Genomic DNA, 25,869 nt, shown 5'->3' on the forward strand with positions numbered 1-25,869 from the left:
CCTTGTTCAAATCAAACAAAATTGGTGTCAAACGTTTGTGCAGCAGAAATTTTCGTGCTGCTATCGTTTTATAGATATTAACGAAAGTTTCCAGAGGTCATTAGAGGTCAACCAACCCCCCACATTGCCCAAATCAAACTGTCAGGGTCGTAATCGACAATTAACCGGTCCAGTCAGTCACCTCAAATTAGAGCAAGTGTGCACGTTTTCAAGATAAATCTGAGATAAGATTATTCAGTTTTAATCTTAAACAAGCTCTGCACTCCAGCTTTCATGACAGCAAGATAAGACTTTATTTCCGTGTTCCCAAATTTATACAAAAGAGAGAAAGGTGTGGTTATGTGTCATACAGCATCATAATGGGCAAGGGTTAAGCAAATTTGTCTAGCATCCGATGTGCCCTGGTTGGTCAGTTCCAGTATCTGGACAGATAATGTCCTGGGCGTTGAGTTTCGATATGAGGGATGAAGCCTTCTTGGAATCAGGAATGTTGTTCTTTTCCTGGATATAGGGCGTTGGCTGTGTGGATGCCGGCGCCATCTTAAGTATTATATCTGAGCATAATGCTGAGGAGGAAAAACTTTAGTATTTGCCAGCTATATAAAAGTATAAAACTATAAAGCTCATTTACAGATATTCCCCTTCACAAAACAAAACTGGTGCCGAACAATTCTGCTATGTTTGTGCTGCTCAATTTTTTGGTTGTGCTGCTTTTGTTTTGAATATATGAACAAAAAGGTCAAAAGTTTAACCAGCCCCCCCAAATTAACTGAATCAAACAAAACTGGTGTCAAATGTTAGTGCAGCAAAAATTTTCGTTTGTGCCGCTATCATTTTTAATATATTCATACTTTTTTTTCCAGAGGTCATCAGAGTTCATTTCTTTCAAAGTACAATGTGTTTGTTAGCCCCCCCCTGGTGATCAAACCAGGGAAGTGTCACTAGGTTTGTTTTTTACCAGTTCATCCTAAACACCTTAACCTATGTAAACACCTGAACACCTTAAAAATGATGGCGGTACAAGTGAAAATTTTTGCTGCACAAACGTAGCACTAACATTTGACACCAGTTTTGTTTGATTCGGTTAATGTGGGGGGTTGGTTGAACTTTTGACCTTTTTGTTCGTGTATTCAAAACAAAAGCAGCACAAACAGTGCAGCAGAATTGTTCGGCACCAGTTTTGTTTTATTTGGACAATGTGTGTGTGTGTGTGGGGGGGTCAGTTGACCTCTGGAAACTTTCATTAATATCATAAAAATGATAGCAGCACAAACTAAAATTTCTGCTGCACAAACCAGCACAAAACGTAGCACAAACGTTTGACACCAATTTTGTTTGATTTGAACAAGGTGGGGGGCCAACTTCACTCAGGTCCATGGGTAACTACAACAGTTCTGCACTCTGATAAATCTCCCCACTGCAGTTAACAGGCTCGTACACCCACGCAATGCGCAAAGTGGAGTTACCATGAGGCAGAACTTCTGCCTGGGGAACTGTTGCATTATAAGACATCGATTTTAGGGACACTGTGGTCCCAATTCAACAAATAGTGGTTAAATGTCTATTTAGACAGTAACACCTACCAGTTACAAGATGAAACTTCCTTCCCCTTTGCTATTCATGCTCTGACACCCACAGAGAAGCACTGCTCACCAATCCAACAGGAAGGTGGCAAAGCAATGTTAACTAGAGAAAGCACATTTTATGCCTCTGAGAAGCGCTGCTCTATATTAACTTTTGGAGGCAACATCAATCTAAATGCAAGCTGGTGAGGCACAGCTGGGGAAGGGCAGATGAAACAAGTGATCATATGCTGCACAGGCCTCTTCCTGGCTGCAGCAACATCAATTCATCCTTTGTGCTCGTTTTGATCTGGGTTCAGGAGATAAAGAAGGCTGTGCTTTCACCATCATTTCTTCTTTGGACTGTTCTACTAAGCAAGAATAATAAAAGAACAGAAGAGCAAAATAACTCATGCCAACGGAGTCCAAACAATTGCATTGACTATTATGGGGGCTCATTTGGCTCCCATTAGGGTGCAGAACTTGTTTGCAATTATCTTCATGATGGAGCCTAGCCTTAAATAAAATCTAGTATCAAAATCAAGCATGCTAAACTAGGCACAATTAGGCACCTTTCACACAGGCGTTTTGGGGACATATCTGGTCAATACTTCCCCATAGATAGCTATGGCGCCCAGCGGTAGCAAGGTGCGCACACACGTGGCACGATAACGTGCCGTGCACAGGGAAAAGATGGAGCACGCTCGATCTTGCCCCATGTTTACGGCTGGGCGTTGCTATGGAGAGAGGAGGGGTAAGCAGCACTCACCCCTCTTCAGCGCGCTGCCGTAGCTGAGCAAGCATACATTAAGTGTGAAAGAAGCCTTACTCATAGATCCAGGCACAATGACTGTGGTCATAGTCTTAAATTTGTTATCCATGGCCTCCTTCCAAAAACAAACAAAATTATGCTTATGAACATTAAGGGCTCTGGGGACATTTCAGAACCCCTCCGTGCTGTGGATCCCTCCCCTTGCCCTCTTCCTGTGTAACCTAGCAGCAGCAGTTAGTACTGGGGGAGGGAACTCCTGTTTATTGTAACAGCCTGTGAGGGGCTCTGGAAACACCCACCACTGCCCTTCAGGTTCATTAGCATAAATTATCAAAAGGTTGATTTTAGAAGGGAGGCGGCCATGGATAACAAGTATAATATAAACATAGTCACAATACTTGGATCTATTAGCAAGTGCCTCTGGTTTATCATGCTTGATTTTGGTGGTAGGCTTTTTTTTTTTTTTGCAGAATACAGAAATATGATGCAGTACTCCCTGACTGTCAATTTGCAGCTCCGACGTATAGAGGTCCCCAAGTTTAGAAAAATCAAGCTCTTTGCTTTAACCAAAAAATCCACCATCCCAAGGGTAAACCTAGTTTTTACAAACTGCCCAAATCCTTTTACTTTACACAACAATCCTTAAGCCTAGCCCATATCCCTTCAGACTTAAAATGACCTCTTAAGCAGTTCTCATGGTCACTTGACTAACAGCAGCCCAGTGATATAATTTAACCCCTTAACAACCTGGCCCTTTTTAGTTTTTTCACTTCCACCACCACCTTCAAAAATCTATAACTTTTTTATTTTTCCACAAAGAGCTGTGTAATGGCTTTTTTTTTTGCGTAACAAATTGCACGTCATGGTGATGGTATTTACGGTAATATTCCATGCCGTGTACTGGGAAGCGGGAAAGAAATTCCAAATGCAGCGAAAATGGTAGAAACCGCATAAAAAAAAAAAAAAAAAAAAAAAAAGTTTTGCCATCTTCTGGCGCCAACTTTTTCATACTTTGGTGTACGGAGCTGTGGGTAGTGTCATTTTTTGCGACTTTTGATGGCGTTTTCATTGCTATAATTTTTAGAACTGTGCGACCTTTTGATCACTTTTTAATAGATTTTTAAAATATTTTTCAAAATGGCAAAAAAATGCCATTTTTGACTTTGGGCGCTATTTTCCATTACGGGGTAAAACGCAATGAAAAACAGTTGTTATATTTTGATAGATCGGGCATTTTCGGACACGGCAATACCTACTGTGTTTAGGATTTTTACTGTTTATATCAGTTTTAGGGAAAGGGAGGAGATTTGAATTTTTTGGTTTTTTATTATAATTTCTTTTAAACTTTTTTATTTTTACTAATTTTTCAGACTACCTAGGGTACTTTAACCCTAGGATTGTCTGATCGATCCTACCATACTACAGTATGGAAGTATATGGGGATTTTCCTCCGCATCCATTACAATGTGCTGATAGGGTTAAAACAAGAGCCTCCGGTCTTCGGATGACGCCACGGGCTGCGACAATCCCCAGCAAGATGGCGGCGCCCATGCTAGCACCGATCGCGAGTGTTACCGGTAAGCTTTTGCTGCAACATGCAGCAAAGATTTACAGGCTATGGAGGGTTCGGCCATGCACCGGGACCCAGCTTGCGCCATACTAGTACGCCGCAAGTCGGGAAGGGGTTAAAGGACATCTACCACCAAGTACACTTGCATGCTGGTGTGCCCCTCAGGCAGGATCTGCTCTTTAAGCTTCCTTTGCCCTTGTTTTGAAGAATGGGAAAAAAAAAAGCGTTAAAATTAAGCAAATGAGCCTGATGGGCTCCAGGCTCCATTAACACCTACGGTGCCCGGAGTTCCAACGGCTCATTTGCATTAAAGAAAAAGAAAAAAAGAAGAAGAAGAAGAAGAAGAAGAAATCAAGGCATGAAGCTAAAAGAAAAACAGATCCTGACAGAAGGGGCACACACCAGCATGTAAGTGTTGGTGGTTTACAATCCTCTATCATGGTGGTAGCTTTCCTTTAAAGAGAATAAGATAAGAGATAAGCATAGGCAGCTTGGACCATCTCTTCTAGTCACTAGTGCTGCACTGCCAAGAATAGAATTAAAAAAAAAAACAAATTAATGTTCATCTCCAAGATGTATTCTGCATAGAATAAGAAGTCACCAGTGCAAGTGTTGCAAAATTAAGCGGATAGCTGCAGTATGTAAATCTGGTCTATACATTTTGTACAGTATCCCTTTATTAAGGAAGATCTTTTACACGCCCATGAAATACGATGTACAGAGTGCCTACTTCCCAGCAGAGTAGTAGCAAAGACACTTTAAACATGATTGCAGTGCAGCTCTAATGCGTTGCAGGGATTCCCTGAATGATAGTTCACTATGACATCCCAACACTGGCAATGTGCTCATTCCATTACATCCAGTCTGTCATATTTTTTTAATAATGATAAAAAAAAGTACTATGCTTGAGAAATAAATCAGCTTCAAGTTGTCCATTTTCTACACTGTTTATTAGGTTTATGATTCGACCATCACAAAGAAAAACAGAGCAAATCACAGCACAAGGAGTACAGGGACATGAGAGAAGTCACAGGGCCACACAAATCACATCAGTGGGAGCTACAGGAGCCCATCCTTGCTGCTTTAGGAAAAGTGACTGCTCGCTGGCAGTGATATGTTTACTCTTTGCACTCCATGACAATGACTTTTGTGGGACATTTATAGAATGGTCTTTTCCTCCTCTTCCTCACTGATGAGTAGTGAAAGGGCCTGGAGAACAATCGCTTAACCCTTTCCCCTACATTTGGTCCTAAACTTTGCATACTGCACCCCCTAAAATTGTAGAAGTAATCACTCCTCTACACATAGGCATCTGTGTTTCCCCATTCACTATGATGATTCCCTCGGGTTGCTGAGCTGGCCTTAATAGTTAATGATACCGGATTACCTGGACACAGTAAACATGACGCTGCTAGCTACTGGTAAGGAGGGATGTGATGGGAAGCGTGCAGGAAGCACTACACTATTCAGAATTACTATCCGCTAGCAATACTCACAGACCGTGCTAGTATACAAGGTCAAGGGCAGCTGCATGTGAGAAGGGCTTTTAGAAAAAGAATAAACACATAGCAGCAAGGTGGACAAGGAGATGCCTTATAAATCTAGATCTCCAACTGTGGTTAACCTTTCCAATGCTGAATCTGTGTGTAGAGCCTCCAGACTGAATGGGGATAAAGAGCCAAATTGGCTGCAATGGTCGGGCGGAAGAAGCAAAAAAGGAAAGGAGCATTTTCCACTCTTCAGTGCCTTGGAGAATAGTCTCCTTTTTGACCTGGATTCACCCCATCTGTGTGTAGTGTAATGGGGTCAGCATTAATAATGGAAGTGGCTCCCTCCTCTTGTACTGATGCATTAACAACGTGTCTCATAGATTCCACTGCGGCCAATGTATCGCACCCATTTTATAACATCATGGTCGCTGTAGTTCAGCTTAGGTTCAAACACTTTCAGGTAACGAACTTTGAGGCCGGACGGAGCAAAGGGGACCTGAGAAAGAGAAATAGAAGTTATTACAGCAAGTGCAGATACAATACTGAAGAGGGCTTCATACGGAAGTTACGCTTACACTGCATGTATGGAGAGAGAGCTCACGGGACAAGTTCTCTCCTTACACAGCAGACGTCAGCTGTATAACACAGCCGACACCTGCCTCTAACCACCACGGCTGATGCTGGTATGACTGCCCAGTGGACAGCCTACTGTCTCCGAGACTAAGTAAATCTGTCAGGAGACAGATTTCAGGTTTCTTACAAGTATTTTTGAAGTCTCATTTATTTGCAAACAAACAAAAAACAAAACAAAAACACTACCTCAAAGTTCATGGAAATCGGAGGGCGAGCCCACTTCTTCTTGTCATTGGTTGGCAAGAGCTCAATCTCAGCACTAATCTGTGATTCCTTCATTCCAGCCATCCTTTTAATCCTGAGTGATAAACATATAACCGATTACAAAAGGGCAACACTGATGACGTACTAGTAATCAAAGTTTTAAGAAATGAAAGACACCACTTTCAGTTAAAACAAGACATGCTGTAATGCACCAAAATATTGCTCCAGGAGCTCCCCAATTCAACTGTTGACCTCAGCATGCCGTAAGAAAGGCCAAATAATCCAAAGTAAGAAGCTTTTACACTTTCCTTGAGGGTTCCCTTCTGGCCTAAAAACAACAGATCAAATGGGCTCTTTGTAGGCCTTGTGTCATCAGTATGTGAAGTCCACTCACACTCAATGCAAGCAATTGGTACCACTGACTGAATGCTTCACATTTTCTCTGCTATCCGCCGGTAAATACTTTAATTTTGCATTAAAAAAAAAACTTTCCAAACAACATTTTTACCATGCGATCAGCAAAGCATGGCAAAAACTTTAGGGTACTCATCTTAGTCCATAGGTTCATTAGTGTTAAAGCACAATACACAATAGCAGGCTGTTTTACCGAGGGCTCAGCATACTGTGTCTGGCATGGCGCTTTAACATTAATGGACTTATGGACTAAGATGAGTACCCTAAAGTTTTTGCCATGTTTTGCTGATCGCATGGTAAAAATGTTGTATGGAAAGTTTTTTTTATACAAAATTAAAGTATTTACCTGCGGATAGCAGAGAAAAATGTGAAGCATTCAGTCAGTGGTACCAATTGCTTGCATTGACTGTGGATTTGCGAGGTCCGGAGGTGACTCACTTTTGTGCCCTGACATACATTGTGAAATACACACTGATATATTTTGAAGTCCACTCACACGCCAATGACAGCAGAAAAGACTGTCGGCTCATGAATGAGGCCTTGGAAAACCACAACCGTGTGTGTGAGCCCACTGAAATGCATTTGACTGCTCCAGACAGCTCCAGAGAAAGGGGTTTCAATGGATAGCAAGCAGTTTTAGAATCCATTAACTGAACCACAGGGTATTATTGCAAACTGTTTTGTGTAAAGATTTCCAAGGGAAAAAAAAAAAACAAAAAAACAAGTCACTCACTTCCAGACAATGGCATTTTCACTGGCCTTGTACTTGGCTTTTCCCTTCATACAGATGACCTGCACTCCACTTGTGTTGAGTGGTGTTGGGATTCGGACCTGTGCAGTAAAAAGCATGCGCGTTATGAATAAATATTAAAGAATTCTCACAAAAGGTAAAAAAATAAAATAAAATATAATATATCTATCTAGTGCCATAATATTCCACAGTACTTTACAGATCAGAGGTTACAGGTACAAAGTTGGGAGATTCTCTCTCAAAACCTAGTTCTTGAGTACCTCAATTTTCTGAGCCAGCAGGGAAGGCTTGAAGTTGGATTTAATCACCACCTTAACTTCCAGTTTAGTACGTCCCACCTCGCGAACCAGTGGGATAACACGGAACGGAAGGATGATATCCTTTGTGGTTCGATATCTATGAAAACAGGAAATGGCATTAAACAGGAAAAGCTCTACTCCAATTTTAAGCAGGAGAAAAGTCACAAGCAATGGATGGCATGGGAAGGATCAAGAGTAGAAAGCTTTTCTAGCGACAAAACAGATGCAAAATTAGGGCAGGTACAAATTCATTCTCTGTGGCAAGAAAAGCCAAATAAATTACATAATGAAGCAAGGCTTAAATCTACAGTGACTAGCGGTGACTGCATTTCCAATCAGAAAAGAAGTATCAGTGGATAAAGTTAATCGGGGGGTAAAGCAATAAAAGTTTACCTCATTAGTTCAAACTCTCCATCGGGTGGAATAAAGCTGATGCTACGCTCCGAATCGAACTTGCTGAGTCGAACACACTGATGGAATGTACAGTCATCAATAGCGATGGATTGTTTCCCCCTAAAACATTTAGGAAATGTAACATTTTACCTTTAAAGAAATAGACAAAAAGTTAAGGATGGAGAAATGTAGCTCATAACACACGTTTCTTGCTAATGTTTTTGCCTTTAGAATAGATTTTTAGTCACTGCAACAAATAGACACATAAAAAGACAATTTGGGCACACATCCATGTATTATAGGTGCGAAGATGAAGAATATGCATCTCCTGCAAAACCCCCAACAGTACAAGATGCTCACGTTTTGCCCGTCTCATCAGCGGTTCCTTTGCCTTGTTTCTCAATAACTATCTTGTCATTCATTCCAAATTTGCATTCCGGCATGCCGCTCAGATAACTTTTCATAACCACCCGACCAGAAACATGGGCGCTAAGTACCTGCCCTGGAAATATCAATCAAGATGGAGTCATTCATGTATCAAGGACTACAACTTCATTTACTGTAAAACATTACACTGCACTTACCTTGAGGGGACATTAGTAGGTTCACACTCTCCAACACATCCAGGAACAGCTCGTTGCGACGATATTTGATTCCTTCACGCCGCCAACCAATCTGACCAGTTACCTGGCTGGTGATCTGGGACTGCTCCTCCTTGGTCTAACAGAACACAGAAATTAAGTTATATATATTTTACAATGTTTTTTGCCAGTGCTGGACATCAGCAATTATCTACACATATTACAGCGTTCTCATGCTGCTGCCCAATACTAGGCAACCAAGCCAAAAAAAACAGAAAGTATTGCTATTGACACTACAGTCAAATCAGATATCCAGAGCACGAGGCATGTTCCATGTGTATTGAACATTTAAACCAAAAGAAATTGATTCCACACAAACAATTACATAGAATAAAAAGATTATAAATAATCATAAAAATATAATTATAATGGAAACCGATGCACAGAAAAATTTGCCTGGCATAATACTTCCATCTATGAGTAAGTGTCCCTTGTAGTCGTATCATAAGATTAAAGGAAACCTACCATGACGAATCAGAAATAGATCTGCCCATCCCTGCCTAATCTATAATAATAATCCTGGAACCTAACTTGTTAAAAACTTTATTTTAGTAATATGTAAATTAACGGCAGAGACTACTCCATGCCCCAGTAGCCTCTTAACTTTATTTCAGCAATATGTAAATTAAATGCAGAAGTTAGGTTCCAGGATTATTAAATTACAGATTGGGTCAAAGGCAGGTAGAAGATATCTAATATTTATTGACTAATGGAAGAATATTTTCTGTTGTGGATTCTGGCATAATACTATCCAAGATTTTTCAGTAGAAACTTATTCTGGTTTCCTGGCAGACTGTTGACCTGCAGTTTATTGAAAATTGTGTAGACATCATGGCCATAGGCAATGGGGAAGGCACATAACTAGTATTGGGCATAATTTAAACCACGGGGGAAAAAAAAAAAAAAAAAAAAAAAAAGAAAAGATGATTCCACACTAACATGTAGAATAAAAGATCAATATTGTAAATAATCATAAAAATATAATTGTATTGGAAACCGATGCACAGGAAAAAAAAAAAAGTTGCCTGGCACAATATGGTGTCGGCACAAACAATGTCATATAATTACAGATCGTCAAAAGTCATTTTGTTAATAAAAAGTATAATAACAATAACAGCCAATGGACAACAATAAGATACCAAACATGCACAGGATGGACGCAAGTTGGAATTAAAAAAAATGTATTATACTAAATCATCCTGTAGGCAATGTAGCTAATATCACATTATGGTGCACATATGCCCTTATCCATGGAAGAGAGCCACACAGTGACCTCCTGGGGCCAGAGGCTACTGGCGCGTGGAGTACCCTTAGCTCCCATTGCTTGGCCAAGGTAGTGCATGCCCAAGTAGTCTCTGGCGTAAATGATAGATTAGGCAGGGGTGGGCAGGCAGAAGCAATCTACCTTCAGATCTACTTCTGACAGTAGATTCCTCATGGTAGGTTTCCTTTAATCTTATGATACGACTACAGTGGACACTTACTCATAGATGAGGTTTCTGTGACAGAGAATGTTATTATTTGTTATCCAGGGCCTCCTTCCTTCTAATATCCACTTGAATAATTAATCTAATGGGCCAGGGGGGCTCTTTGGGGCATTACCACAGCAACTCTATGCTGTTGCTTCACAAGCTGTTACACTGTGCAGGATGACTTCCTCCCTCTCACTGTATAATGAAACTTCCTGTGCGACAATGAGATCACATCAGGAAGAGGGACGTGCTGAGGGTGTATAAAGGGGAGGGCGAGACTGAAATATTGTGAAGCTACACAACGGAGGGGCTCAGGTAAAACCCCAGTAGCCATTCAGGTTCAATAACAATCCTAAAGTTGATTTTAGAAGGAAGGAGGTCATGGATAACACATAAGAAGAAGATTACCAGTCACAATGCCTGGATCTATGAGCAAGTGTCCCTAGTTTATCCAAGCTTTATTTTGATGGGAGATTTTCTTTAATGTTTAGGTATTTACTAGATACCAAAGAGCATATCGAAAAACCCACACCAGACAATCTGCTTCATTATTCCATTCACTCCTACCTGGTGCTACAATCCAGTCACATGAAGCAGAGGAGAAGCAATACGGTAGGCAAAACGTGGGGAAAGTGGACAAGCAGGTCAGGAAATGCAGAGATAAAAACAAGAAAAGGTTAAAGTCTAGGGTGGCAGCTAAAGGAAAGTGAGAGCAGTTAGTACATCAGACACCACATAAACTGCATAAAACCAAAAAGAAATACATTAAAAGGTTCATCAGTTTCAGCAAAGACTATAGCTTGTATCCCAATTAAAGGTTTTGTGAGCTGCATGGTTTGTTACAGTAACAGACTAGCAATTATTATCTGTCTATTGGAAGAAATGGATGACAGGAAGCAGATTTGTTTGCTGAAATTAGACAAACCCTTTAGGCTTCATTCAGATTGCCGTTATGGGGGCCGTTGTCTGGTCGCTACCTCCACAGAGGAGCTGATAAAGTAGTGGCGAGACCAGAGACCCGTCTACATTCCTTTGTCATTCTCCATTTATCTGCTGACCTGTTGGGGTGCTGGATGTGAACCCCAAACAACATGGAGGTGCTATTCTGCAGACACATTATCGACATCTTGAATCCAGAAAACCCCTTTAATATTAATATCCAGCTGCAATTCTTTAATTGTTTAACGTCTGGCACTGCCAGGTTTCTGGCCCATATCATCTTTTTTTCTTTTCTTTTGAAAATAGCATACTGATCCATTGATTTATATGGGTCCGTTCAAACTATCCTTTTTTGTGGACTTGAAATAACCAACATATGGATATGAAAAAAAACAGATGCAGATACAATACAGACTGTACACGGATATCACAAGTCTGTATTTTTAGAAGAAACAGACACGCCCGTTTGAATGAGTCTTTACAAATTAGCATCTATTTGCCAAGCCGAGTAATGAGTAATTCCCATTACAGAGCAGAGGATGAGCCTTGTCCACTGCTGCCACTAGATACTTTTTATGAACACTGGATGTGGCAGTCAACGTATCTATAGTGTCCCAGATGGGGGAATCATGCGAGTTACCAGGTTTTCAACTCATATACAGGAAAGTTGATCAGGTCGACAAATTACTTGACTGTCACTGTCCTGGGAGCTATGGACACTTCAAAAGTTTATCAGAAAGTTTCCAATCCCTTTAACAAACTTTAGCTACTGAGTTTTACAAAGATGTGGGTATCAATCCCATGTAGTTAATGTATATACAGACACACACAGATAGATTACCTGGCTTTTAATTCCTTGCTGGGTAATGAAGGTCTTTAGTGCTCCAGTTTCAGAATTTTGTGGGTAGCCAAAATCCAGGATTTCTATTACCGTGCATTAAAAAAAAAAAAAAAAAAAAACCCAAAACACACTAGTTAGAAAATGACCTTTTTCCCCCCTTTCCTTAAGCTGCCCAGGGCTCCACTTAAAGGGCATCTACCACCTGGATGAATGACTGTATGCAAATGAGCCCGAGGACCTCCAGGCTCCATTACCACCATTGGAGCTCCTTAGGCTCATTTTCATAAAATTTACCTAGGGCCGGGTTGGGGAGGGCTATTTAAAAATAACAAAAGTGTACTTAACTCCTCCGGCGCCGCTGATGTCCCGCAGCGCCGGTTTGTTTACAGGGAGCTTACAGCCAGCGCTTACAACGCTGAGAGATGGGGGCGGATGGGAGAAGCCAGCCACGTTGCAGACCTGAAGCTCCCTGTGTGCGGCTTCTGTGCCCCTGTAAACAGGGGCAAGGATCAAACAGACCATGGCACGGGACATCAGCAGAGCCGGAGGAGGCAAGTACACCTTTATTATTTTTAAATAGCCCGTCCCGGCCATAAGCAACCTGTCACCACATTTTTCACAAATATTCAAAATACCTTTTAGCTAAAAAACCAATTCCCCTCAAGATTCCCATAAAATCAACTGTATAACCTTACCTTGAATATAGCCATATCTAGAGCCAGTCAGACAAGGCGTGGCCTCATTGGGCCGAATTTCACTGCTCCTTCCCATGTCCGACATCATTCAAGCTCCAAGAAGGATGTCAGTTTGTATTAAGATTCTATATGGACCTGCCACTAGCTGAATTTGTGAAAAATTTGGTGACAGGTGCCCCTAAATCTAAAAGCCATACAGAGGATAAGCCTGACAACAAGAAACTTTCTGGGCGCTTACCATCAAGCAGCTCATAGATAAGCACAAAGTTGTTTTTGATGTTTTCTTCGCTTATCTTTCCAAAGTAAGCAGTCATGACATCACACATCTTATAGAGGAACTCAAACACCATTGCTGCATTGACATTCTGCTTGGTTACTGCTGCCAGCCAGATGTTTGAACGTTTCACGTGAAAGAAGCTGGTACGAGCAATGTTGGTGACAGGAGAGCGCACCTGCTGCCGGGCGTGGATGACATTGACGCGAAATGCATCAACTGCATTCCTCCTGCATGAAGGAAAATAAGAACAAAAAACCACATTAACACAATACTTCGGGAAAGTGCATAGACTTCATTTTAGGTGTCAAATGAAACCAATGAAGTACAGTGTGTACCCCTAATCCAAACAGAAAATTACAATTTTATGAATTGGTTGGCATGAAGAAAATTCACTTCATGAACTCGTGAATTCATGAACAGTATTAATGATAGTCAGAGGGTATTTATCTAGCGAACCACCAGCCTACAGCTGGGTTGGATGGACACTTGTCCATGCATGTGCAGCTACTTTAAGTGACGCTGAGAACACGCTGAGTGAAGTTGGCTGCACAACCTTGTTCAAATAAAACGGAAGTTGAAAATGTCTGCTTCACAACATTTGACACATTCTCTCAGGTACTGAAATCAGCCTACCTAGTAGCAGGAGTGGTGCCAGAAGACTTTTCTTGAGGCAGGTGCACAGGAGGTGTCGAACACTGCACATGGGAATACCCCTTGAAGCAAACAGTGTGGAAAATACTTCTGACCCATTATGGTTTAATGAGGTTTCAAACACAGAGCCATCAAAGAATCCAATGACCCCGGTTAGTCTGTCCCCGGGGTGTAACTTGTCCCTAGTCCACACATCACTTAAAACTAGTCCCCTACTGATTTTAGGTGCAAGTTATCACAAGACTCTTTCAGAAGGTTTTGGGTCTGCAAAGTCAGGCAAGCCATATTCCCAGAAGGGAGAAAAAAAAAAATTTATATATATAATATATATATTATGGCATGTTATTCTTAGCATCAGTGACAAAGGCTATTTGACATGGTTTTGGAAGCCTCTGTTTATAAATTGCAATGTTTTCATACGTTAGTAGAAATGAGACAAAACCTACCATAAAGATTCTACCATAAATAGATCTGATGGTAGATTCCCCATACCTACATCCGACCCAATCTTAAAACTTTTAATAAATGTTATAAGAGCAATATGTAAAATTACCTGGGGAGTGGAGTAGCCTAGCTGGGCACAGAGGCTTCCCCACCTGCACGTTCCAGCACGCTGCTCTTTATGGTGCAGACATCGCTAGCCTATATGGAGCTACTGTACACACGCAGTAGCTCCTACTCCTGTGGTGGGTAGTGAATAGATGCTATGAGTACCCTGTTATGTTATCACACCTGTGGACAGCAGAGGCTGACATTCACAGCCCTGGCTTGCTGTCTGCCTGTAGTGAAGAACCTGTGGCAGGTCAGGACAGGTGCTGTCTACAGGTAGGTGGCCAGAGAGCCTGGGCGACGCGTCATACTGATAGTACTGCCTCGGTGTGTGGTGTGCACTCTCCGCTATCATTCCCCAGCTATGCAATGTCTGCACCATGAAGAGGGAGCGTGCAAGTGGGCCATAGCTGCAGAGGCTACTGGGGCGTGGAGTTCCCTCTACTCCCGGGTAGGGTTGCGCAATAGATTGAAAGTATCGAACAACGACTGAGATTTCGAACTCAGAACGATTCATTACTGGGTTTCTGTCATTTTTTTGTTCCGAATGCCTTCTGCTGTTGTACAGACCCTTATTGTCTGTCCGGGATTCCCCAGAGACCTCAGGCAGGGAATTCTTTGTATAGATGTGTCAGGCCAGAGGCAGAGCAGGGACCACGTCATCAAGGAAAGATCATGAACTGTCTATATATGGTGTTTTTACAGCTCCCAGGGCTTCCCCTGACACATGATCTCTAAATTATTTCACGTTATTTAATTAAATATTTTTTTTGCCCAGATGGGGATTTGAACTCACAACCTCCACCCGCCATAGAGAAGCAGGGTAGATGGGGAGATTTATCACAAGTGTTTAAGAGCAAAACTGTTCTAGTTGCCCATTGCAACCAATTAAAACTAAAGCTGAGCTCTGAATGGTTGCCATGAACAGTTTAACCTCAGACCCTTCTGACAAGTCTCCCCCTCTAGAGTCTCTATCCACTGGATTATGGACTTGTTGTCAATGGGAGGATTTATCTCACTAGATGTCCCATAGTTACACAAGCTCAATGTATCTTCTCATAGATCTCTCTATATATCACTATACTGGCAGTCCCCGGGTTACATACAAGATAGGTTCTGTAGGTTTGTTCTTAAATTGAATTTGTATGTAAGTCGGAACTGTATATTTTATAATTGTAGCTCCAGAAAAAAAAATTTTTTTGGTCTCTGTGACAATTGGCTTTTAAAAATGTTGGATTGTCATAAGAACCAGGATTAACAATAAAGCTTAATTACAGGCACCATTGCTAACTGTTATAGCTGTTTATTGTAGCCTAGGACTAAAGTACAGTAAATGACCAAAAGTCAGTTCGTAAGTAGGGGATCGTCTGTAAGTCGGGTGTTCTTAAGTAGGGGACTGCCTGTATTGTACATTTTTATTCAGTTTAACTGTATTTTTAAAAAATTAAGACAAAATAAATTATACATTTTATATTACCAGGATAACCTTCACAATACATATAACACAATCTTCATAAAAACGAAAGCTCTCCTCGCAAATTGCTGGTCTCATTACTAATCGTATGCAATTCATTGGAAAAGCATATGCAATTTGGCTGAGCCCCGCCCCTAGACTTCCGAATTGGGTTTCTAAACGGAATGTTAACACCCCATGTGACCGCAACCTTAAAGTTGAATTAAGACAATACTTATTTCAGTTCTTGAAAAGTATTGTATTGGTATCGAGTATCGTGATACTTCTCATCATATCATTTCACACTCAAAATTATGGTATTGGTGCAACCCTACTCCCGGCCAAGCTACTTTATGACCCAGTAGCCTCTGCCGATAGTTTACATATTTCTTTTATAATGTTTATTAAGAGTACGGGTTCAAGTTTACTGAAATTAAGATTAGGGCAGATACAGGCAGGAAGAAGCTACTATCAGATGTACTTCTGATGGTAGGTTTCTGGTAAAGGCTTATTCCCCATCAAAGATATTAATGGTAGGGAAACAGGATCTTGTGCAATGCACTCCAAACCCCAGTGTCATGGAACCTAAATGGGAATGCATCACCAAAGAAATTGTAGCAATTTCAAATTCACAATATATAGTGAAAATTGTAGCATATGGTACTCTTATTAAAGCCCAATAGCCTGAAACTTTCTAGGTCTGTAGGGGAAGGAGAGGGGGTTCTTTTCAGCTGTCACCTCGTTTAGAGCAAACCCGTCACGGGAAATGTGTTTTTTTTAGCCGGTGACCTGTTCCAATAGCCTATGCTATGCTGCCTTTGTCAGCACTCTGAACCATTTCAGTAGTTTAGAATAGGTAATGCGAATTAAACAGATGAGTCCCAGGGGAGGGGCAACTACAGGCTGTGTCTACCTGCACATCCTACCTCACCACCACACCTCTCCATCCCTTCTGCTCAATGCATATAACATGAAGTTGTGAGGGAGTTGGATGACTGGAGGAGACACAGGCTGCTGCAGCTGTCCGACCAGGGGGACTCACCACATGCTGCTAGAAGGGAGCCAGGTAATAGGAAGTAAACTACTGAAATAATTTAGAAAGATGACAAAGGTATTTTTAAAAGCAGCATAGCATAGACTATTGTAACCTTCAGCCGGTAAATTTAACATTCTTGGTGACAGGTTTGCTTTAACCCCTTCATAGAAACCCCCCCCCCCCCCCTATCATTGTGATATCATCCATTGTCGGTAGTGGATACAAAGTTCAATCGCATACCCCTAAAAGAACAAAACTTCATATCAAAAAAGGAAACTAAAATTGGTGATATATTCCCTTTAAGAATAGCAGTGGAGGGAATGGAATGTCTCTTTAAATATCTGACCCCTATAAAAGTAAATTAGGATGTATTAGTACACCACCATAAGCGCTCAGTGTATTATCTGAGCATCGTGACCATGTAATAACTATATATGTAATAATTATTTATTTTCACTGGACAGGAGCTGGAAAGGGACTCCCAGAAGAACAACAGATGCATGAATAGGTCTCTAGCAAAGGTAAATTATGCCAATCGGCACTAAACCCTTTTACCGCACAATACATTAAATTTAAGGTTAGAACATGAAAACTTCTAGGGTCACGAATGGAGCAAATCTGGTACAAGCACAGACACTCTATAGGGCTGGCACAAGAGGGCAAGTGGCAGCAGTAAGAGATCTTACCTATTACTACAGCAGCCAATGAAGTGATGAGATGAATAGAGATGGCACCAGCAAGGGAAAGGACAGTGACAGCAATGAAAGAAAGGGTTAGAAATAAAATACTAAAAAGAACACAGCACACACACTAGCAAAGACCCAGGAGAAGTGCACACTGAATACTGCAAAGTACAGCGCCCTGAAGCAATGCACACCTCACATGCATCAGCTATAACATACAGTAAAGAGGGGCAGAGAACAGTCACGCCACTTCTCTGCTTAATGCCAATGAAGATATGGCCTAAACGAACAAAGTAATATGACTGCTTGCTGAGCAAGCTATGTCCTAACCCCTGGCTGGTTGTCTACAGCTGACCTGGCTATTCAGTACTGGATGGCAGCTAAGCTCTACCAGAATCCATGCTAAATGTAGATAGGCAAAACCTTTAATGCAAATCAGTCATTTCTGCAAGAGGGAGGGCATGCACCATGCGTTGTGCTCATGCAGGACCTGGTCTAGCCAAGACATCACCTAGTGAGAACATTGTACCAGGATAGGCAACAGTAGCCTGGTCACAAATGCTCCCTCTAGAATAAGGCCACGCCACTATATCTAAAGCCGAACACTCAGCCCTAAATGGCAATTTGTGTGACTTCACCCAATCACCCCTTCAAATCAAAGCATATTCATGAAAAATGTACATTCTCTGAAAAAGGCTGATTCCTATAGTCACTATGAAGTATGCAAGCCTTTTAAACATTTTACAAATACTTATTAAAAAGGAACTGTACTCTGCAGTTAAACAGGATGGAAAGTGCAAAAACGAGAAAAGGGGAAAAAATAAAACACATGGCAACCATCAATCATGTGGGGTACAGGAGAATGCTTATGCGCGAAGAAAGGCAGAAAAATGCACAACTGAAACCTCACAGTATAGTTTTATAACTCCATCCAGCGTCCCCACAAGATCAAGCTGGCCTTGGGATGACAGAACACATTCAAGTTATCTCCCCCATTTATGTTTTTAGAAGTCAGATGTGAGAAGAGCCATAAGGAGGGCACCATAAGCTTGTCCTCCTTAAAATCCCTAGAATAAAGTAACTGCTCAATGGTCACGTTTTTGAAGTTGAACATTGTGAAATATAGGGGAATAGAGAGGGGAAGTGGTCAAATCTATAAATGTAGGGACCATGTGTTATTAACCAAAGAAGAAAGATTTTACAGCGAGTAAAACAATTGATGTCACTTGATAAAATTGGAGTGCAAAGCACCATGGGACCTTCCAAAGAAATCTCAGTGCATGGGAATAAGTGGTCCTCCATAGTACACAACAGTCATACCTTGAGGCTCAGGCTTCAGCAGAAGAAGTGGTAAATATGGAACAGAACTTTATAAATGCATGCCCTTCAGCCAAGGTGCCAGTTAGCAGAACAGAAGATTTAATGCCAGATGCCCAAGCACCCAAGATGTCTATACATAAACGTGACTGTCAGCCAGGAGGTTAAGGGGCAATTGAGTAAGGAAGTCTAATAGATGGTGGGGGTCCAAGCCAAGTACCAAAATGCTAAAGCACCTTGTGAGTGTTCATGACCACTGATCCATTAACACTTGTGGAACTGATGTGTAGCATTTCCAAAGCAGTGAATTGATGGGTGGTCATACATGCACACCACTGCTCCATCCAAACTGACAGTGCAAGGTTCTAAATACTTGTAATCACTGGGAGTCCTACACTATGGATGTACAGCAGGTGTGGAGTGTGTGAGCCCCAAGCCTCCCCCATGGAATTCTCAAGCATCCCCTTTCAGGGCACAAAATATCTCCAATAATGATGAGCCTGGCAGACCAAAGAGATCATGTCTGCCCCATGGCTACATTAGGTGAAAAGCAAACAGTCTAGAGCCTACGGAGAATAGAGCCAATACCGGTAGCTCCTATATCCTGACTCTACTAAGGTCTCTCCTATCAGTATGTTTTAACAATGAGATTGCTTGTACACACAGGAAGCAGTGTGTGAGATATGTGATTTTACTCAAAACTATAAAACCCAGAAAAGGAAAAAAAAAACCTGCTTACCCAATGTCATCTCTATACACCCGGGAGATCAGGACCTCTCCCTTGTGATTATAGATGAAGAGCCCTCCGATCATGGTGGATCTGCTTCAGTCTCCTCTTCCCATGATGATTACAACAGACCTGGAGAGGGGGGAGGAGGTAGAAAAAAAAAATAAGATGAACGAATAATACTAGTAGCAAAATTCCCTTTACCATTCTAGGTATGTGGCAAAAAACAAAATAAAAAATAACATGTACAATATTCCCAAGTGTATGTATGCGCCAAAAAAATGTACACTGTTGAAAAAGCAGTAAGCAGAATACTAAGCATCATATCTCTGAACACAGAAACCCAAGGATTCAACCTTTACGCCTACCTCCAGCCGCCATCTTTCCTGTAGAGAAGTGACAAATGACTACATGAAAGACAATGTGACGCCCATCAATGATGGCTCTTCAGGGCCTGTTTTCTGTCTAGAGCAGCAGCTGAAGCATATAACACAGCGAGAATTACAGAAACTGGGGGCGGCATAGATGAGCTGGCACAGAAGGATGCTTCATAATCTCATCTGTAACAATGAACAGTCAGCACTAGAGGAAGGAAGAGGCCGGGATCCTCACACATCAAATTCTAAGGAAACTGCTGAATTCAGAGGAAACTGCCCAGGAACTGCTGAGCATAGAAAATACAAGAAGACAAACCATAGATCATATTACATGGATCATATAGGTGGGGGGCTCACAGCTGTACTGCACAGGGAATAATACAAAGAATAGAGAAGTAGGGGAAAAACACTAAGTCCTTCCAGATGAAAGCGACTGCAGACTCTGGAATTCTAGACCCGGGAGGTGGCATGGGGGAGGGTCTGCACATGTAAAATATAGCTTATTACAAAGTACAAAATGTCCAAAGCAGCAGAGCCCCTTTCACCCGTCATATGTCATAACAGACTGTTCATATATGGGTAATTCCTGCCATTCAGAGTTCAGTTACAGTAACACCACAAGTCAAGAACTGAAAGTATGCAATAACTTGGTAGCTGACAGCAGTGATGTCTAACCGTTTTTTCATGCTTCCATCTGTTCATCGAGATACAAGTCCACAAAAACACTGCCAGCCTCGACAGAAGATAATTCACAGAAACTAGACATCACCCTGGGGTCACGTGAGCAGGAGACGCCAAGGCTCAGCATCAGTTCTGCATAAATGTTAGGTTTTGAACATGCACCAAGCATTACTCCTGCCAAGTGCATAGAGCTCCAAGGCTGCTCAGAGGGCTAAAGACCATTAGAAAAAAAACGATTCCATAAATTTAACAGGGGCGTTTCCTTCAATCCTTTGATGCAGGCAAAAATCACCCCAAGGCTATATTCACACAGCTGTATGGGGGACGTATATACATTCGCACAGATGGCAATAGGCACCAAGCGGTACAGGTTCCATAGCTGGGAGCAAGGTAGGACATGTCCCATCTTACCCCAGAATACAATGCAGTGCACCATATTTTGCTAGGAAGAGGGGCCTCCTCCTCTCCCTACGTGCTACGGTACAGCGGGTACAACGTCGTGTGAATGTAGCCTAAGGGTGAAGACACACGTGGCGTTTTTAGTTAGTGTGTTTTCAGATCGTTAAAAGCGCACGCGTTTTAGTCCATTTTTCCAAATTTGCGCAATTAAAAACGGACAAAAACACATGTGTTTTTAACGATCTGAAAACGCACTAACTAAAAACGGCCCAAAAAACGCCACGTGTGTCTTCACCCTAAGGCAGGTGGCACACATAGGGTTTTGAACCTGGTTTTTTGGGCCGTTTTTAAGAAGTCCGATAAAAAAATAAAAAGAAACCCACATGCAGTTTTTGAAAGAGCATTTTTGACCCGTTTTAAGTAATACAATTGGTAAAACTGGTCAAAAAACGGACAAGTTTTCAAAAATGCATGCGTTTAACGGACTGCTTAAAAATGGCCCAAAAACAGGTTCAAAATGCCATGTGTGCCACCGGCCTAAAGGTGATGCACACGTTGCGGTTTTGGGCCGTTTTGAAGCCTTTTACCATGCGTTTGGCTGCTTTGAACCCGTTTATTTTCATTTCTAGAAGTGTAGGCAGCTGGGAAACAGATTAAAACCAGCCAAACGCATGGTAAACATTTAAAAACACATGCATTTTAAAGCATGCTATAAAACGGTCCAAAAACGTAACGTGTGGCATCACCCTAAGGCCGGCGGCACGAGCAGCGTTTTGAACCAGTTTTTGGGCCGTTTTTAAGCAGTCCATTAAAAAAAAAAAAAAACATGCTTTTTTGACACGTTTTAATGAAGATAATTGGTAAAACCGGACAAAAATGGATGCGTTTTAAAAAACTCACTGCATTTTTTAAGGGACTGCTTAAAAACAGCCCAAAAACGGGTTTAAAACACTACGCGTGCCGCCGTACACAGGGTGATGAAGCAGCCATAAGCATGGTAAATGGTAAAAACTGATGTGTTTTCAAAAACTGTTACGTTTTAAAACGGATTGAAAACAGGCTTAAAAACAGACCAAAAACGCTGTGTGTGGCATTACTCTAAGGCCCCTTTGACGTTATTCCGTGATCACAGCAGTGCCACGGACTTCTCACTCTGCATTACATTGTTATATGAAGCACAGAGTTCTTATTTCCCTGATATAATATCATGTGCATCATGTATCAATATTAGTTCAGTCACAGCAGACGCCATGGTCGTAATGATGGATCAACGTAAAAGGGGCCTAAAAGTGGTTTCAGGGTTCCATCAGACCAGGAGTGAAGGCAACATGCTGCCACAACCCTTGGCTTCAGCTGCCATGTGCCGAATTTCAAACTCGTCCTTTCTCATTGCCACTCCACCGCTGCCACAACATTGCTGAAGGGAGAACTGCCCCTTAGACCAAAATATTTTTAATAAACGCTATAAATCAATCAGGGCAGCTACTCCTGCTCGATTTTAACGGAAATCTATACCCCCTAAAATCAAGGATTAAATAAAGTACAATAATGCTCTGGCAGGATCCATTATTTTAGCTTCTTATGCCCTTATTTAAAAAAATAAAAATAATAATAAAAGGGCTTTAAAAATTATGAAAATGAGCCCAAGGGGCTCCAGGCTCCATTAACATCTATGCAGCCCAGAGCACCTCAGATTCATAATTAACTTTTTTTTTTTTAAACTAGGGTATAAGCAGCTTAAAAGAAGAGATGATCCTGCCAGAGGGTGAACACACCATCATGTCAGTGTGCTTGGTTTACAGTCTTTGATCCTGCGGGCCAATTTCCTTGAAGTTCGGTGTTCGGGTCACTCCACCTAACACCGACACAAGCTGGACATGTTTTGCAATGGGCTGTCGAGCAGCCTATGCGACAGATTAACATCCCTAGAAAGTAAGTATGGCTGTGATTGGCAAGGTGAACACCCCTTGTAACATGTCAACTGTAGATTGGATGTGCAAAATGAATGCCAATCCACTTAGAGCTGCAAGTCGATCCAACCACGGGCATCAGGGCACAAATATGGCCAACAAAAAGGAAAACAGAAGCACTGAAGTGTTGCAACATGAGAGCTGCGATTAGAGGCTACTGGATCCTATGAGGCTCGGGAGAACTCGCTGAAAAAAAGGCCACATCTTCACCTGCCCAAGATTTTGCCGCAACATTTCCCAATATGACACTGAAAAAGGTTTGAAGAGGCAACAGTCATGGGCCAAACACTGTGACCTCACATACAATATCCAATACTTATCAAATTTACTAATATGCATGAAACCACAGTGGTTAAAGTAGATCCTTTTTATATATACGTTTCAATAAAAAAAAAAAAAAAATGACAAACACATAATGGAGCAACAATCAGATAAAAAGGTTGCATTTTGCCCGGGTGTAAAATAAAAGTCAATGTCCCCTCACATACAACATAAGACTAAGCCATTTTCTGGGCGAAACACGTGTCGCAGGTCGGTTCTCTTTGCCTGCGGTCTGTATATGTCATTGATTTTTTTTTGTTCCCTTATCGTTATTTCCTCCTTTTGGATACAATTGTGGCATCCAGAATCAACTCTGATAACTAAGGGGTAGGAATGGTCTTGTTAACCGTTTCTAGTGGAGGCATTAGCTTTAACTATTTCTATACCAGGACGGAATATGGTCCTTGTCGTATTTAGCACTTTATTGTGTATAAGGAAACATTGACTTTCATTTGTTTACACCTGGCCAAAGGGTAACCTTTTTATCTGATTGTTGCTCCATTATGTATGCCATTTTTTATTGGAAATGTATAATAAAAAATATCTACTTTAACCAATGTGGTTTCAAACAATTCCCAATAGTTAATACTAAACCAAGGCTCTACTGTACCCCATTTCCCAAAACATTATGGTTAATAGACTGACAGTTGCAGATAGAAACCCGTTATCAGCTCTGCCGACACTGTACGGATCAGTAGATCTCCCTGATGCAAGCCACTGAAGACAGTAATGTGTATACTTCATGGACACAACCTTACACTTCACAAGTTAAGTCTTTTCTCTTCCAGACTACAGACCAAGCACAATGTTACAATGTCAGGGATCCTCCTTGTCTGCAGGAACTGATACCAGCAGGTATCCCCAATTCTGTGCAGTGCATTCTACTGAGGAGTTCATCACCCTTAGTTCAATGGTTCCTAAATACACTAGTGGTTACGCTAACTAACAAGAAAGGTAAATGTAATGAGAAGCTTCTGCTTTCTATGACCAATGTTATCTCGCTATTGATTTTGGCTGTACTCGAAGTTCAACATTTTGCACTCCTCATGTTACTTTTTCTTTCCCCCTACAAGTTAGCTGTCTGAATGATATTGAACCCATACCCATGTATAATGGAAAGACTTGGCCCTATTCTATGTGGGGGACTTCTTAAGCCTGGCAGATTTACCAACCTAGTAATTCTGTTCCCCACAGATGTACCAAAATGAAATGTACATCAGGTCTGGTCACTGATGAGCAGCGCCAGGCTACTGACTGGTATATGTACATGCATCCTCTGCAGTCATGCCAATAATCTGTATAATATTCCTGCAGCGCCACCACAGGTGAAATTCAGCATTACACAGCGCTTCTTTATGGGAATAGGTCTTGTAAGCAGAGGATGAAGCAGGTCTTCACCTCAGACTGAAACATTACTACTACCCAACAACTAATAATAATAGCCCCAAGCCCTTTATAAGATACAAGACCGATGGCCACAGATAACGAGGCTCATCATACAGAGGTTATATGCCAGGACACTGGTGACAAGGCCTATGGGAGTACCGGGAGATATTGGGACATGATGGGTAATAATAAGCGCCGAGGATGGAGCAGCCCCTCCGCCCTGAGGATGAGCCATGGCGCCGCTGCTCCATCACAAGGCACAGCCCCACCGGCCAATCTGACAGCCGCGCCCGTATCCTCCCTCCGGCACACACCCCAAGCCCGGGAGAAGAGAAGCTTCTAGAGCTCATAACCTCCTGCGACATCACCCACCCAAGAGAATGGCCGCAGCAGAATCGCACAACCTTCCGCCTGTCACCGCCCGTTTACCTGCTCTCGGTCCCAGAGCTTCAGACGAGAGTGGAAGATGGCCGACCCTCCTCCCACCCGCTTCTTTGCGCAGTGCTTACGTCATCGCGCAGCTGCGTTAAATTCCTACTACCCCCCCCCCCCCCCTCATGACAGGCAGAGAGGTATGCGCATGCGCAGGGGAAAGACGCGCCTGTCTGGTCACCTGACTGATCAGGTCATGTCATGTGATCTGGAGAAGCGCCTCGATGTGTAGATTTATTTTATATCTGTATTTTTCCGTAGTTTAATAGAATTTAATATATTTCAACTGATAGTAGAAGTGCCTGGAGTACTGCAGTGTCTGAGGGGCTGTGCAGTCTTAAGGGAAGGTTACTCAGGACATGGTGATCGCCTGTGACCTTGAGTGAGGGCACATACACTGTGCTTCCAGCCGTGTAGCCAGAGAGGGGGAGACGCACTAACACTAATATACAGGCCATACCTTTATGGACAACAAAACATTTCAAAAACAAACATTTTTCCCTTTTGAAACTTTGCCTTTACTCTACCCCTAACTCCAACAACTAGTACCTCCCCCCTTAGTGGCCTGTCATACTATAGTGCCCCCCACCCACACTATGTTTTACAGCTACATATTTACACCCAGTTGTGTGCAGGGCTGGGCTCCGCTTCCCCAGATGCACTAAGCTGGAAACATTGGACATGGAATTCATTCATTCAATACCACTGAGCAAAAGGACTGCCCAATATTTGTAATGTACTAATACATCACACACTGGTAAAGGGTTAAAAAGCATTTCTCTTATCCCTAAATGGTTCCTTTATAAACTTATATGCAACTCCCCTGATGTGAGTTCAAAGATATGGGGTCCTGCATATGTAGTGTTTACTGCACTGCACTGCACTGCACTGCGCTGCCTCCTTGTACCTGATTGTTAGGGCTTATTGCTATATA

The 25,869-nt window shown here is 41.9% G+C and overlaps 1 protein-coding gene across 3 annotated transcripts; it reads right to left on the reverse strand.

The window, feature by feature from the left end:
- Positions 1–4,832: 4,832 nt before the first annotated feature.
- On the reverse strand, positions 4,833–25,049 carry AP2M1 (adaptor related protein complex 2 subunit mu 1). 3 transcript variants are annotated; one of them, XM_072142407.1, is made up of 12 exons: positions 24,933–25,004; positions 22,375–22,412; positions 19,382–19,501; positions 12,915–13,180; positions 11,982–12,064; positions 8,673–8,808; positions 8,449–8,590; positions 8,089–8,208; positions 7,657–7,792; positions 7,379–7,476; positions 6,214–6,325; positions 4,833–5,890 (listed from the first exon to the last, which is right to left on the reverse strand). In XM_072142407.1, exons 3-12 carry the CDS (start codon positions 19,453–19,455, stop codon positions 5,756–5,758), a joined length of 1,302 nt encoding a protein of 433 aa, XP_071998508.1. In that variant the 5' UTR covers positions 19,456–19,501; positions 22,375–22,412; positions 24,933–25,004; the 3' UTR covers positions 4,833–5,755. The 3 variants fall into 3 exon arrangements, with proteins under 3 accessions (XP_071998508.1, XP_071998506.1, XP_071998507.1); XM_072142405.1 differs by lacking the exon at positions 22,375–22,412 and having other exon boundaries at positions 24,933–25,049; XM_072142406.1 differs by lacking the exon at positions 22,375–22,412 and having other exon boundaries at positions 24,876–24,997.
- Between the last annotated feature and the right edge of the window lie 820 nt (positions 25,050–25,869).

This window comes from Engystomops pustulosus, chromosome 3 (assembly GCF_040894005.1).
Source record: "Engystomops pustulosus chromosome 3, aEngPut4.maternal, whole genome shotgun sequence".
Classification (NCBI taxonomy): domain Eukaryota; kingdom Metazoa; phylum Chordata; class Amphibia; order Anura; family Leptodactylidae; genus Engystomops; species Engystomops pustulosus.

What these genes read in the sequence shown, in the direction of transcription:
- AP2M1 (XM_072142405.1), bottom strand. Translation starts at nt 19,455, where the DNA reads ATGATCGGAGGGCTCTTCATCTATAATCACAAGGGAGAGGTCCTGATC. An exon ending in GTGTATAGAGATGACATTGG is followed by an intron (nt 13,181 to 19,381) that starts GTAAGCAGGTTT and finishes TCCTTCATGCAG; the next exon opens with GAGGAATGCAGTTGATGCAT. An exon ending in TATCTATGAGCTGCTTGATG is followed by an intron (nt 12,065 to 12,914) that starts GTAAGCGCCCAG and finishes GCACGGTAATAG; the next exon opens with AAATCCTGGATTTTGGCTAC.